This window comes from Hyla sarda, chromosome 6 (genome assembly GCF_029499605.1).
Source record: "Hyla sarda isolate aHylSar1 chromosome 6, aHylSar1.hap1, whole genome shotgun sequence".
Taxonomy (NCBI): domain Eukaryota; kingdom Metazoa; phylum Chordata; class Amphibia; order Anura; family Hylidae; genus Hyla; species Hyla sarda.
In genome coordinates this window covers 288,126,984-288,142,887 of record NC_079194.1, presented here as the reverse complement: position 1 = coordinate 288,142,887, position 15,904 = coordinate 288,126,984, and the positions used below count along the sequence as shown (strand labels likewise).

At 46.7% G+C, this 15,904-nt stretch overlaps 1 protein-coding gene across 8 annotated transcripts in view; it reads left to right on the top strand.

Annotated features, from left to right (window-relative positions):
• The window catches only part of PHF21A (PHD finger protein 21A), a 195,111-nt gene that overhangs the window by 122,815 nt on the left and 56,392 nt on the right, over nucleotides 1-15,904 (top strand). For 6 of the 8 annotated variants that reach the window (XM_056527635.1, XM_056527630.1, XM_056527636.1 and 3 more), the window contains 5 exons: nucleotides 3,439-3,687; nucleotides 3,779-3,868; nucleotides 5,659-5,940; nucleotides 7,205-7,297; nucleotides 9,245-9,296. In XM_056527635.1, coding sequence (XP_056383610.1) covers nucleotides 3,439-3,687; nucleotides 3,779-3,868; nucleotides 5,659-5,940; nucleotides 7,205-7,297; nucleotides 9,245-9,296 — 766 coding nt within the window. The remainder of the gene's footprint in view (nucleotides 1-3,438; nucleotides 3,688-3,778; nucleotides 3,869-5,658; nucleotides 5,941-7,204; nucleotides 7,298-9,244; nucleotides 9,297-15,904) is intronic. The other 2 variants (XM_056527632.1, XM_056527634.1) reach the window with 1 other exon arrangement.

Here is a 15,904-nt window from a genome sequence, read left to right as displayed (position 1 = left end):
CAGTAGGATAAGCCTCTGGGTTTCCTGTGATTTTGCTTCCACGGTCCTGTGGCCATTGAGCACTTCTGTTCTGGCATGGGGCCTGCGTGGGCGTCAGTTAATTCAGCCTCTCCCTATCCCTACAGGTGTTTTTCCGGGTTTTCTGTCCGGGTGCCTTATGCACCTACTCTATTGTCTTCTTCACCATCTAGTTTGGCTCTCAACACCTTTGGTGTTTTTTTTGCCCCGCTTCGGTGTACAGGCTTCCGATCCCTCTTGGGACTCTTGGTGGCCCCTCCAGACGGCGATGGGCTGCCGCTGAGTTCTGGGGGCTCCGCCCACCCAGCACTTGTCCCATGGCTGTGGGGCAGCCTTTCCCTGTTACTGCTGTGCCCTGACGCACTTGCTAATACCTTTCCACAGGGGGTGTGGGGATCGGGGTGCATGGCATGGGTCGCTACTTGTGTTTTCTTTCACACAATTGACCACCCTTGTTTTTTCCCTCCTCTAGAGGGACTATGCTGTTGAGTTTTTTCTGTCGCCAAGCTGATGCCGTCTCGCTTCTTCCCCCTAAATAGGTGGGTTATGGCGGGGCCCTTGTCTTTTGCCGAGGGCATTCAGCAGAGCTTTTTTACTGTCTAGGCTCTCCTACTTTTTTGGTTATCTACTGCTGCTCACGCAGCCTTGACTCTCTCTCCTCTGTTGGAGGAATTTGTGCAATCTCCATGGAAGGGTTAGTTCTTCTTTCCCTTTTGTCTGTGTCAGTGGTACCGCACTGACACCCGAGTCTTCTGGCGTACTCCTTCCTGCGCCCAAATCCTGGGAGTCCCAGCTGGGTTTTCCTTGTTCTCCCCTCCGTTCCCATTCTGCGGGTTCTTGTATTTGGAGTGCTTTGGTCTGCTGAACCACTGGGGTCTGACTTGTTGGTCCTTGGCTTAGGCTCTGTCCTAGGATGCTGTGGCGTGCCTTCTTTTCAGGCAGCTCTTTCAGTTGGACCTTGGTGCTGGTTCCAATCTTGTGCATGTTTTTTGATTCAGCCCAGACTCCACCTGCGAGCCCATCAGGTGGGGCGTTTTTGTTCTCTACTGCACTCCTTCTCTTCTTCAAGTTTTTACATGGAAGTTGTCGTCTGGAGAGTTTTCGCGGACGTCTGTTTTCCTTACTCTTCGGGGTGTTTTGTCTTCCAGGTGACCCTGACATATCTAGTTTCTTGTCTGGGTCTCCCCAGAGGTCTGCCTTTTCCTTGGCGTCCTAGTCCATCTTCCTAGATGGGCAATCTTCCGGGAGCCCAACTCCTGGCCTTAGTTTGTCTCCGACCTTGGGGCTCGTCTGCAGGCCTCATGGACACGTGAGTTCAGTCTTGGGACTGATTCCTTTTCTCTGGTGGTTGTTTTTTCCCACCCTAGGGGACTACTTTGGTACCCCCATCAGTTAGGTGTCCCCCAATAAAGAGCGTCAGAGAAAAGTATATTTTTCTCGAAGCTCTCATTGGGGACACCGTACCCGCCCATTGCTTTGTCTTTTCTCCGGATTATTCTTTACGGTTCTTGCGTTGTCTCTCCGGGATTCCTTTCTAGGGTCCTGTCGGACGTATTTCTTGTTGGCTTCTCCTACTGCTTTGTGGCAAAACTGATTACCTCACTGCAGTTGGGCGGGTATATCCTGCCATGGAGGAGCCGACTTTTTTTCCTCTTGTGTCAGCGCCTCCTAGTGGCCAGAGCATATACCCATCAGTTAGGTGTCATCAGTTAGGTGTCCCCCAATGTGAGCTTCAAGAGAGATTTTACGGTGAATACAAAAATCTCCTTTTTATGAGGGTACACAAGGTTACTTTGATCATTATCCCTCACCCTGGTACTTGATTTGATAGCTTCAAAGTGTCAGCTTATCCTGAAATGTTACGTGAAAGACAGGTCAGCTTTAGTTACCACAGTGAATGCCGATTGCAGTGCACGCTGATGGAGGGAGCTCTGACAGCGACTCACTAGGTCATCAGGCCCAATAAAGGCTCATAACAGTTCTATACACATATACACAACCTGTACAATAAATTCACAGTTTTGTTTAGGTTATTAAGATGTAAGTGTAACAAATGACAAAAGCAATGGAAAAAAGCAACACTGTGGACAAGTCAGAGAGGGAAGAAAGCATGCACGTATTGATCTGGGATGGTCTAGAGAGCGGCCAAATGTGTGATCTTTTGTCACGTTGGGCAAAAAAAAAAAATTGCTTTTGTCAGCCAAGCGTTACTGAGGCATCTCATCTCAGAGTAGTGGCTTATTACAGCTATTACAGGTCTCTATGGTGACAAAATATAAATAATAGCTTAGGGGTAATTTAGGGTAAAAGTTAGGGATAGAGTGAAGCAGGAAATTAAAACGAACCTCACCTAGCAAAAGCAATGGATGAAAAGCGGCGTATTCAAGTATATAATTAAGTCTGGATAAGTAAGTCATGCAGACTCAATTGTGCTTTTAGTAAACCCGCTGCAACTGATCATTTTCTGAAATGTGACCATCCCAGCACTTATACATTTCAGGTAGAAGACACACTGAGCCTTTTCATCTACGGCACACAAAAATCGCCACCAGTAAATGTGTAATTGAGCTAAAGGGTCCATGCACAAGGTATTGCCACGTGCCTGTTCTCCGTATGGCTACATAAGGATTTTTGATAGGTTGCTATCATGAAGATACATTGCTTCTTAGGGAGAGTACCTTCATAATGCGGAATGACAGAGTGTTTCCCAACTAAGGTGCCTCTAGCTGTTGCAAAACTACAACTCCCAGCATGCCCGGACAGCCAAAGGCTGTCCGGGCATGCTGAGAGTTGTAGTTTTGCAATAGCTTGAGGTACCCTAGTTGGGAAGCACTTACCAAGCATGCCAAAGTATAACATCAAGTGCACACCTGGGGGCATTATTACATTTTTATTTTATTTTTATTATTTATTTATTTTATTTATTGTACAATGTAGATCTGTAATACAGCTGAGCTTCCATAAGGTTCACCTAACCTTACTCGGAAACAGTAAGTCTATGGGAGCCGCAAATATGTCACTGCAGCACTCCGTCCCCTTCATTGTTTACTGAGCACAGCGCCGTACTTAACAGTAGTGGCTGTGCCTGGTATTGCAGAATAAGTTTCAGCTGCTCTGAACTGGAATGCTGGACACAGTCAATGCAAAAGTACAGCGATGTGCCTATTGAACAATGAAGCGTATGCTTCGTTGTTGACCCTCCAATTTTCCCATTAAGGGGGGTTCCAAAAGTTGAACCCCCACTAAAATGCCATCAAGTTTTCTTTTTCTTTTTTTTCTCAGTGGCAACTTTATATTGTCAGCATTGTTTGAAATATTACAAGTATCATAAAACAGACCAATTCTGTGTATTAACCATTTATTTATGTGTATACTTTTATTCTCACACGTAATCGTGTCTTGTCTACTTTTTCCCAACAGACGGTGGCCACAGCCTCTATGATCACGGCAAAGACTCTACCTCTCGTGTTGAAAGCCGCTGCAGCATCCATGCCCACTTCAGTAATGGGGCAAAGGCCAACCATTGCCATGGTAACTGCTATCAACAGCCAGAAAGCTGTCATAGGCTCCGATGCCCAGAGCGGCGCAGTAAACCTGCAGACTTCTAATAAGGTCACCAGTCAGGGAACAGAGACCTTTCAGATAGTGGCAAAAAATGCTGTTACTCTGGTGAGTGACAATTCTACGTCTCTGTACAGGTTATATTTGTCTGACATTGTTCAGAAATCTCTTAATATCGTAGGATTTCAATTTTGTATAGCAGGTCCAAGCAACATCGTCTCAGACTATCAAAGTTCCCCAGTTCATCCCACCCCCTCGGCTCACTCCTCGTCCAACGTTTCTTCCACAAGTGAGTAAATTTACCTCCCAAATTTTTTTGTTTCATTACAGTTTAGGCTTATCGAAAATAAAAAAATGACAACTGTTCTTAAAATAACATGAATAGAAAATACAAGAAGAAAAAACACCAGAGTGCAGGTTGAAGACACATGGAAGAGTGTGGAAGAGTGTGCAGGATTAGATTACACAATGTCAGCATATGTGCTATATAAACAAAATGGGTGTTTTAAATCACAATGTACAAAAATATATATATTTTTTTTGTTGCTTGTCTCTGACTTTTAAGAAATTAAAGAAATTGGTTAAAGTTGCTTTTTTGTAGCTATATTATAGCATATTGATTTATGAGCTGTATATTTATGTTAGTTTCTTCACCTTTTTAATTAGTTCAAAATATTTAACCACTTAAGGACCCAGGACGTACCTGTACGCCCGTGGGGAATTTCGGTCCCTGACTGCTAATATCTAAAAGCAGGCACCCTGAGCAAACCGCATGTCAGCGATCACCGGTCAATTCAGACCGGCGATCTGCTCGATTCTGGGTCCTACGGGACTCCGGTGACCCAGAAAACAAGGGGGGGATTGGGCATGTCCAAGACACCCCCGATCCCACTGAAGGGATAGGAGTGAGGTGGCAGGGGTGCCACCCCTCCTATCCTTGCTATTGGTCGGTCAGAAGCCACCGACCAATAGCAGATCGGGGGCGGGAGGGTTAAAGCTCGGTTCTCCTGCTCTGCCCACCGACTGTTGTCCGGGGAACTGTCCTGTGACCGGCGGTGGAGGTCACTTACCAGCGGTGATCGGCGGTGGCAGGCGGCGATCCTACGGAAGACGGTGAGTTGATGCCTAGCAACATGTGGAGGGCTACAGTTTGGAGACCACTATACAGTGGTCACTAAACTGTAGCCCTCCAGATGTTGAAAAGCTACAACTCCCAGCATTCCCACACAGCAGTTTGCTGTTTGGGCATGCTGGAATTTGTAGTTTTGCAACAGCTGGAGAGCTACAGTTTGGAGATCACTGTGCAGTAGTCTCTAAACTGTGGCCCTCTAGATCTTGCAAAACTACATCTCCCAACATTTCCACACAGCAGTTTGCTGTCTGGGCATGCTGGGATTTGTAGTTTTGCAACATCTGCAGGGCCACAGTTTGGAGATCACTGTGCAGTGGTTTCTAAACTGTGGCCCATCAACATTATGATGCAAACATAAAGTAGACATATTGTATATGTTAATCAATATATAATTTTTATTTGGGATGTCCTTTTTCCTTATAAGCTCAGAGTTTCAAAGTAAAAAAAAAAAAAAGCTAAATTTTAAACTTTTTCATCAAGAAATGATACAAGTATCGACGAGATCGGCCATTTTATCCCATATCCTTTGGATAGGGGATTAAGCTGTCTAGGGGCGGAGTACCCCTTTAAGTACCACTTAGCCATGGCGTACATTTAATTGTACAGAATAAGAAAAATAGACATAGCTGCCTTCATCCAGCAACCTCACCTCATCTGTCCTCAGGTTATGTGTGGTATTGCAGCTTAGTTTTATTGAAGTGAATAGAGCCACGTTGTGATACCACACACAACCTGAGATCAGGTGTAATGCTGTTTTTATTAGAAGGCTGCTACTCCTTTAAAAATAAATTTTGACAAAACCTAGGTGTACTGGCACTCTTGTGGTTAGGCCACATGTAGCTGCAACATGGGCAAAAAAAAAAAAAACATTTATTTGGACTGCAAATCGGGGTGGTTTTCAAATTGTTAATTGCTGGAATTTTTCTGTCTTTTTTACTATTTGTCAGGTGCGGCCAAAGCCAGCTGCACAAAACATACCAATCGCCCCCGCCCCACCTCCAATGCTGGCAGCTCCACAGCTCATCCAGCGGCCGGTTATGCTTACAACAAAATTGACGTCCGCATCTCAGAATTCTATTCATCCTGTACGCATTGTGAATGGACAACCCACGGCCCTTTCCAAAGCCTTCCCTACAGCACAGCTCACCAGTATCGTGATAGCAGCACCAGGCACGAGACTGGCTGCTCCACAAACTCTGCAGCTTCCAAAACCAAACCTGGAGAAGCAGGTAATAACCCTTTATTCCTTTTGGTTCAAAAAGGTGCATAAGACTACAAAGGGCACTTAGGCCCTAAAGTTTCCTATACCAGGACATGGACAATGAATCCATACAGCACTGTATTCTCCCCTAGAAGTCATGGTTCTATAGAGATTACCTGCATGTAATTGTCATGTAATACCTGCTCCTCCCTCCATTTAGTCTGTGGTGTCAAACCTATCAGCCCATATATACTAAATCTGTCATATTCTCAGACAATGCAAACAAAGACAGACTTCAAATGTGCCAAAAGTATGACAGTGTATCACAGTGGTCTTCAACCTGCGGACCTCCAGATGTTGCAAAACTACAACTCCCAGCATGTCCGGGCATGCTGGGAGTTGTAGTTTTGAAACATCTGGAGGTTCGCAGGTTGAAGACCACTGGTGTATTTAGATGTAGTTGGCTTAAACGTGCACCACAATTTAGTGCATAGTTTTGCAACATCTGGAGGGCCACCAGTTTGAGACCCCTGTGATAGTACATTTTTTTACAGCTGTTTAGTGAGGTGTAGAAAGTGCCAAAAATGTGCAAAGTGCTGTATAAGATGCACACCATTTATTTTTCTTAGTTTCTCTTCCCCATAAAGTAAATAAAAAAATACCTACATTAACATAGTTTTACCGTTAAACATTTATAGATCTTAAGTTTACAAAACTATTGGTAACAGAAGTCTGCATGTGTATGCACATACCGCTGGCCATGTAAATGCTTGTCTTTTCTGTCAGCAATTTTTTTCCATTATTTAGTGCAGTGTTTCCCAACTAGTGTGCCTCCAGCTGCTGCAAAATTACAGCTCCCAGCATGCCTGGACAGCCTTTTGGCTGTCCGGGCATGCTGGGAGTTGTAGTTTTGCAACATCTGGAAGCAATCTGGTTGATAAACACTGATCTAGTGGCTAAATAGGAGATCAGCCACACACCAGATTTACTTCAGATTTGACGTTGTTTATCCGCAGTTGTAAAATATGCAGTTGCAGATTTTACAAGGCAATAACTTAATTGACATGTCAATCAAAAATGCTTTGGAATTCCCTTGTTGGACTACAACTTCAAATCTGCAACAGCAGATTTTACAATTTACCCTTAGTGGAGATTACTAAGCAGATGTGTGCTTTCCTTGGAAGTTTTTTCCTGTAGAGTATAATAGTTGCTTTATTTATTTAACATTTTGTTTGTATTAATATTATCGTGAGATATGAACTAATATGTGAGGTCTTTGCTTTCCTCCCCAGACAGTTAAAACTCAGGTGGAAACAGAGAAGCCAACTGAAAGCAGTACGACCGTGCAACCTGCTCCCAAGCCAAAACGAGAGGAAAACCCACAGGTACAAAGTCGAGAAAAAAATGCCATGGAGCTTGGTTTGCGGTTTTCTGTGCCTTGTACTATTGTAACAAAGTCCATGAGAGAGATTTAGGCAGTTTTTTTGGCTTACAAAAGTTGCACATAAAGTCGCATGTGCGTCTAAGCAATTTTTGGTGCGACTTTTGTGGGTAAGCATAAAATACCAATCTGCCCTAGCTAAGCAATTTTCAGTTTTTACTTTGCAGTGGTCCAGGATTTACCATTGCGAAAGTTGCACGTAATTCGTAAACCCCCCTTCAAAAAGTTGCAAGTGTAAGCAAGGTCAGACCTGGCCTACAAGCTTGCCTATGACAGCATTTTCAAAAAGTCGCACAACCAGTAACAATGGTCCTCGCCCACCCTGGTAATGTCAGGCTGTTGCTTCCTTGTTGGTATCTGGCTGAGAATGAAAATATGTGGAACCCTATGCGTTTTTGTTTTTTTCCCCCTAAATAATAAAAGAAAAATGCATAGGGTTCCCTGTATTTTTATTCTCAGCCAAATACCAACTAAACAGCAACAGCCTGATGTTACCAGGGTGGGCAAGGACCATTGTTACTGGCCCCCATCACCAGCCTAAATAACGCCAGTGTGTTACCGCCTAGGCCCAGGTGCGCCATTTTTGACGCTCCGGGCCTGTTGGTATCGGGGTAATAATCAGGTGTTAGCACTAGCTGTTTTTGGGGCTAACGCTAAGCTCGGATTAGTAATGGACTCTGTGTAGAAGATAACTTCCACTACAAAGCCCGTAAAGTAAATAAAAATAAAAATAAACACATTTAAAAAAAAATGTATTCCAAAAAACACTACTCCACAAGTCCTTGTTACAAAATGTTGTTAATATTAAACAAAAAAAAACGCTGGTCATCTTAGTCCACCAAATCTTAAGTAGCCCACAGGTTACAGATCTGAAATGGAAAGAAAAAAAACAAACAAAAAAAAATGGGTTATTACATTTAGGGGAAAAAAGTGGTAAACAAATGTAATAAACACATACATTTTTTTTCTGCTTATCTGTGCTAAGAAAATGGTATTCCAAAGTGATTTCATTGGTTTTTGCTTATGTCTTCCAAATATATCAACCCCCTGTGATAGTATGATAAATGTGCCTACAGAACTCGCTTACCAAAACAAACAATAAATGTCCCCCATAAGATTGAAAAAAGACAAATGTCCATCAAGCTCAACAGATATCCCTATTCCGTCCTGACCTCAATATGTCATCAGAATAAATACCTGAATCAATGCCCTTTCCCTATAAATCTGATAACCATAACCTGGAATGTTATTACTCTCCAAACATTTATCCAGATCCCTCTTGATCTTTTATTGCGTTCACCATGACCACTTCCCGGGGAGAGAGTTCCATAGTCTCACTGCTCTTAGAGTGAAGAGCCCTGTGTGTGCTAGTGTAGAAACCTTCTTTCCTTTAGACGTAGAGGGTGTCTTTGTTATGGATACAGCCCTGGGTATAAATAGATAATCTCTGTACAGCCCCCTAATATATTTTTACATAGTTATTAGGTCTCCCCTTAGCTCTCTTATTAAATCTCTCCTTAGCCTTCTTATTAGGTCTCCCCTTAGCCTTCTTATTAGGTCTCCCCTTAGCCTTCTTATTAGGTCTCCCCTTTGCCTTCTTTTTTTTCCTGAATAAAATAACCTAATTTTAATCATCTTTTTGGGTATTGTAGTCCTCCTATTCCCCTTATTACACTGGTTGCCCAACGTCAAACCCTCTCCAGCTCCACTATGTCTTTCTTGTACACTGGTGCCCAGTACTGTACACAGTATTATTTGTGTGGTCTGACTAGTAATTTATACAGTGGTAGAATTAGCTCTCTGTCATGTTAATCTACGTCCCTTTTTAATGCACTCCAATAATTTATTTGCTTTGGCACTATGTAGTGAAACACATTTTTTTTTCTCTTAGAAACTTGCCTTCATGGTGTCGCTAGGTTTGGTAACGCATGACCATTTAGAAGGTGAGTAAAATTATCTGTTTTCCCTCTTAGGCAGAGTTCACATTACGATTTACAAACCTGTTCAGTGTATAGGTCTACATGAAATGGGAAGCTGACACATACATGAACAAACAGGCTTGGGCCCCAGTAATCTTCAATAGCCCTGACTACCATTAGATAATACCATTAGAGCCAAACATATTCACAATCTGACTGTCAGGGCCGGTGAAATCACTTGCCTGCACATTTATGCATACGTGGAACTTAATAGCAAATATTGATGCACACTTACTCATAGTTATGAATCTGTTTTTTACTGTATCTTTATTGTTCAGCAAAAATTTCTAAAAATGTACTGAGAGTTTTTTTCTGAGTTTATGTAAATAAGGAGATTTTTTGTTTACTTACCGTAAAATCTCTTTCTCGGAGGATCCATTGGGGGACACAGACCGTGGGTGTATGCTGCTGTCTCTAGGAGGTGTGACACTATGGTAATAAAAAAAAGTCTGCTCCTCCCAGCAGGATATACCAGCCTTCAGGCCCTGAGGTAATCAGTTTAAGTTCCAGAGCAATAGGAGAGGACCAACAGGTTAAAGAAAACCCAAACTGTCCGAGAACCAGAAGAAAAAACATAACTGAACACACCCTCGGACAGAGAACCAAAGGAAACCCCAAAAAGGGCGGGAGCTTTGTCCCCCAATGGATCCTCCGAGAAAGAGATTTTACGGATTTCACGAAGTGTTAAAAAATCTCCTTTTCTCTATCGGCTCCATTGGGGGACACAGACCGTGGGACGTACCAAAGCCGTCCCTTGGGTGGGCAGATGAGCAGTCAGGCAGACGGCTGTTCCACTGCCGCTTGCAACACTTTACGGCCCAGACTAGCATCAGCCGATGCGAAGGTATGAACTCGATAGAACCTCAAGAAAGTGTGCAATGACGACCAGGTAGCCGCCTTGCAAATCTTTTCTGGAGAGCCCAGGATGCCCCAACAGAACGGGTAGAATGAGCCACAACCCTGAAAGGAGGAATCTTCCCCTTACAGCGATAGGCTTCCGAAATGGCGGACCGAACCCACCGAGAAATGGTGGCCTTGGAAGCAGACTGTCCCTTACGACGACCTTCTGTAAGGACGAAAAAGGAATCACACTGACGAAACGAAGAAGTGATGGAGAGATTAGACCGAACGGCCCGAACTACATCCAGCTTGTGTAGTAAGCTCTCCTTAGCATGAGAAGGAGCAGGACAAAAAGACGGGAGGACAATGTCCTCATTGAGATGAAAGGCCGAGACCACCTTAGGCAAAAAGGAAGGATCTGGCCGGAAAACAACCTTGTCCTGGTGGATCACCAGAAACGGAGAACGTCAGGAGAGAGCTGCCAATTCAGACACCCTCCGGATGGAGGTGATAGCAGCAAGAAACGCCACTTTTCAAGAAAGGAGGCGGAGAGACACCTCTCTAAGGGGCTCAAAGGGTTCACCATGGAGGGCACTCAGAGCCAGATTCAAGTCCCAAGGGGGAGAGGGTGACCGATGAGGAACAGCATGCGCCACTCCTTGAAGGAAGGTCCGGACATAAGAATTAGAAGCCATAGACCGCTGGAAAAGAATAGCAAGGGCCCAAACCTGACCTTTAAGGGAACTGAGAGACAACCCCAGTTCTAAACCCGACTGCAAAAAGGAGAGAAGACCGGGAACCGAGAAGATTACAGGGGATTACAGGGGACCGCCAAGTACGGTGGTAAATTCTTGCGGAGGAGGGCTTATGAGCCCTGAGCATGGTGTGAATGACTTGGGAAGAGAACCCGTGGGCCCTCAAAACCGCGGTCTCAACCGCCACACCGTGAAATGCAGCGACTGTAAATTGGGGTGGCAAAGAGGACCCTGAGAGAGCAGGTCTGGACGGAGCGGAAGTGGAGCGTCGTCCAGGAGCCTGACTACGTCTGCATACCACGACCTTCGGGGCCAATCTGGAGCTACCAGAATTGCGGGGACGTCCTCTGTTTTGAGCTTCCTCAAAACCCTGGGAAGGAGCGGAAGGGGAGGGAACAGATAGGGTAGGGCAAACCCCGCCCAAGGAATCACTATCCTGGGACTTGGACACAAAAGGAAGGATCTTTTCCGATTGTGCCGGGACGCGAAGAGGTCCACGTCCGGAATGCCCCAGAGGTTGCAGAGTTGCGCGAAGACCTCTGGATGTAGAGACCACTCGCCGGGGTCGGGTGAGGACCGATTGAGGAAGTCCGCTTCCCAGTTGAGCACTTCCGGAATGTGAATCGCCGGAACCTTTCTTTCCATTCAGGTGAGAATCTTGGTCACCTCGGCCATGGCTGCCGAGCTGCGAGTGCCGCCTTGTCGATTTATGTACGCCACGGCCGTGGCGATGTCCGACTGGACGCGGACAGGACAGGACGGGACTGAAGACAGAACTCCCAATGAAGAAGACAAAGAAGAATCGCCCGTAATTTCAATATGTTTATCGGAAGAAGGGTCTCTCGGGGAGACCAGAGTCCCTGAACCGTCCAATCCCTGAACTCGCCGCCTCAGCCCGACAGGCTGGCATCTGTTGTAACTACCTGCCAGTGAATGGGGAAGAAAAGACCGCCCTTGGAGAAGAAGGGGGGAGCGGAGCCACCAGAGCAGAGACTGACGGACCCTGCGAGGGAGAACAATCTGACGATCGAGGGACAGAGGAGACCTGTCCCTTGGAGAGAGAATCGCCAGTTGAAGGGGGCGGTAATGAAACTGGGCAAAGGGTCCGGTCTCCATAGTTGCCTCCATCCGACCCAGGACTTCCATACAAGTGCGGATGGGGACTGAGACCTGGGTCCGAAGGGAGCGGACCCCCGACCAAAGCGCCAGACGTTTGTCCGTCGGGAGGCAAATTCGGGCAGAGGACGTGTCGAAGCGAAGTCCCAAGAAGGTTAGAGACTGGGTAGGACGGAGGACTGACTTGTCCCGGTTGACCATCCACCCGAAGCGATCCAGAGTGTTTAGAGTGACGTCCACATTCTCCAGAGGCTCTGGTTGGAGCCTTGATGAGAAGGTCGTCCAGGTAGGGTATCACCGAGATTCCCCTCGATTCCCCTGTAAAGACCCGAGGAGACGTGGCCAGACCAAAAGGGAGGGCTACGAATTGAAAATGCCCCTCCGGAACCACAAAGCGGAGGTACCGATGATGGCATGGAAATATTGGCACATGGAGGTAGGCATCCTTGATGTCCACCGATGAAAGGAACTCCCCTTGTTCCAGGGACGCCACCACCGAACGGAGAGATTCCATTCGGAAGTGGCGGATAAGAAGATGACGATTGAGACGCTTGAGGTCTAGGATTTGTCGCACAGAACCGTCCTTCTAGGGAACCACAAAAAGATTGAAATAGAAACCCCGAAACCGTTCCCCTGGAGAAGCAGTGACTGGAGAGCCTCTTGAAATTGCTTCCTCAGAGAAGGAGACCGGAGGGCCCGGGATCGAAAAAAGCGATCCCTCGGAAGGGAGGCGAATTCGATTCGGTAACCGTTGGACACCACGTCCCTGACCCAAGAGTCCTGAATGTGTGAGGTCCAGATGTCTCGAAAAAGTAACAGACAACCTCCCACCCGAGAAAAAAACGTGGGTGGGGGCCTCACTTCATGCAGAAGTGGGTTTGCGGTTGCCTGATTTGGGCGCAAAACGGCCGGACCGGTTGGAGTCCGACTTCCAAGACGGGTGTGCCCGGAACGAGGGAACCTTCTTGTCCCGCGAAGGCGCCTGCCCGGACCCTTTGCTGGAGCCAGAGGTCCGAAAGGAAAAGGACTTCCTTTGGGAAGTAGAGCGAGCCTTATTTTGAGGCAACAAGGAACTCTTACCTCCCGTCACCTCAGAGATAATCTCATCAAGGCGCTTGCCAAAAAGACTGCAACTCGTAAAAGGAAGCTCAGTGAGAGACCTTTTGGAAGCGGTATCCGCATTCCAAGCTTTAAGCCACATAGAGCGGCGGAGAGACGCTAGGTGACCCACAGCAAAGACAGAGCAACGGGCTGACTGTATGGAAGCTGCGCACAGGAAGTCCCCAGCTTTAGAGCATTGGAAAGCCAGAGCAGCTAGATCCTCTGGGGGGGATCCTGCTAAGATACCCTGATGGAGCTTTTGGCACCACTCCAACAGGGCCTTGGACACCCATGTCGAGACGAAGATGGGAAGAAGAGAAGAGCCAGCTGCTTCAGAGGCAAACTTCGCTAAGGATTCTACCTTCTTGTTCATGGGATCCTTGAAGGCAGCGGCATCTGCCAGAGGCCTTAGAGAGCCGGGAGATTGGTGGATCCACTGAGGGAGGGGAAACCACCTTAGTGACAAAGTCTTTGTCAAATGGATAACGTTCTTGAATCGTCTTGATTCCCGGGAACCTCTTGTCTGGATGTTTCCAGATTCAGATGCAGATTCCAGAATGTTGTCAAAGTCAGTGTGAGAGCTGAACCTTTGAGGTGCTGGCTTAGCACGATGAAAGGATACTCCTGGAGTGACATCCGAAGATCCTGGGTCCTCTAAGTGAAAGGTGTCTCATATGGCTGTCACCAATGAGTTCACAGTTTCAACTGAGTCCGAGCGGTCCTCTGAGTCAGATGCCGGCTCGGAAGCCTTGTCCGCCAGTTCACCAGGAGAATGAGTAGAGGCAGTCCTGGAGGGGGGCGACCTTGACCGGGTACGCGGATCTGGCGTGGCAGAGCGGTGACTCCGAGAACATCATCTGGAGGAGCAATATTTGTGCCCAGATGATGGGGGGGCGGGACCCACTAGGGGGAACGCTCACGTCTATCTGAAGACTCAATGGAAGAGTCAAATGAGGCACCCCTATTACGCCTGTGAGAGCGTGAAGTATGTGGAGACCCCTTCAAGGCGGACACCACTTCCCGGGAGGCCTCTGCCACCGAACGGGAGACTTGGGTCAAGTCAGCCATATACTGGGTCAGGGAAGAAACCCAGGCTGGTGGAGCGGCTGAATCCACTGGAACCGAAAGGGCATCAGGGGGTCTGGGGGAGCAGTGGATCTCGGTAGAGCCAGACATCTTGGTACTACAGTGCTTACAGACAAAGTGAGTCACTGACATTCCAGGTTTCTGTTTAGAGGGAGGAACAGCTCTGGGTACGGACATTATGAGAAAAAAAGACAGGAACTTTCTCACCCTAGTCTGTGTCCCCTGGGAGCTGCAGTGAGGAGAACTCGGCTCCGTGCAGCTAGTGTGAGAAACAGGCCAGCCAATAGTAGAGGGGGGCGTGCCTGAAGCTGAGGCACTAACTAATTGACCCCTTCTAACTGGAAATCGCGCCCACGGTGCTGAAGAAGCTGTAATGGCACCCGCTCCTTGTCCCGAGCGCACATGTCAGCCGCATATGCGCTCGGGGGAATAGAGCGGGTGGCCAATATGCCGGCAGAGACTGCCAGAGAAAGTGAAAGTAAGCCGCGCAGAGATCGCCCGGCCCGGTCCAGATATGCGGCTGTCAGCCGCATATAAGGCACTCCGGTCGTAGTCACAAGTAACCACACACACAGTGAAGTACACAATGTAAAGCATAGAGTACATGCCCCCTAAGATGCCACTGCTCCCCCAGAATAAAAGTCCAGCCCCTGTATAAGCCAGCCCCATAACCTGAAAAGGTGGGCCAAAAACAGGGGGTCTCCAGAGGTTGCAAGTCCGCACCTAGGAGAAATAAGAGGGAAAGTACTTACCTCAGTCAGAAGAACTTACCTAATGGAGTTTTTAGTCAGCTTTAGTTACCTGCATCACGCCTGGCTGCTATGCGGGAGCGAGGCGAGCAGGGAAATAGGGGGACCCGGACCCATGAGGTACCAACCCAGGCGCTTACCGTTGGCGAGGGGGGGGCGGGAAACCAGCGCATATACACAATGTCTTTGCCCCCTTACTCGCAATGGGGAAATAGGGAACCGGAGTCCCTGAGCCCCCACTTGAAAACAGAAAAGAAAAAGGAATAAAAAACTAACATGCCCCTATACTAGGAAAACAAAAAATCTGAAGACCTGGTCTGGAGAATTCCATACCATGTCCACCTCCTTCAGACACTAAGCTTAAACTGATTAGCTCAGAGCCTGAAGGCGGGTATATCCTGCTGGGAGAAGCCGACTTTTTTTATTACCATAGTGTCACACCTCCTAGAGACAGCAGCATACATCCACAGTCTGTGTCCCCCAATGGAGCCGATAGAGAAATTTGTAATTTAATGTGTATCTGTTGTTCTGCATGATGTGACATTGGCCTAGGAAAAGCAACTTTATGCTGGGTAGTACAATTGCAGAGGCAGCCATAAATCGCACAGCTAATCATGTGCAAAATATATATATATATATAAAATATATATGCACAATAGCTTTATAACAATGTGTGAGAGACTGGGGAGATGATTTTCACTGCAACCAATCACAGCTCAGCTTTTATATTATAATTTTGGAACATAATCAGAATTTACTATAATTTAGCTTTAGTAAACGCAAACAAAATTAGGTTCAGTGTTGATCTGGACACAGGGCCTTCACTTTTAGTGTCATCTGTGTCATCTGTGTCATACCGCTGACACCCTGTTGTAATGGGGTTGTGCAAATGTAAATGTCATCGGGAGCGGCATTTACATTTAGG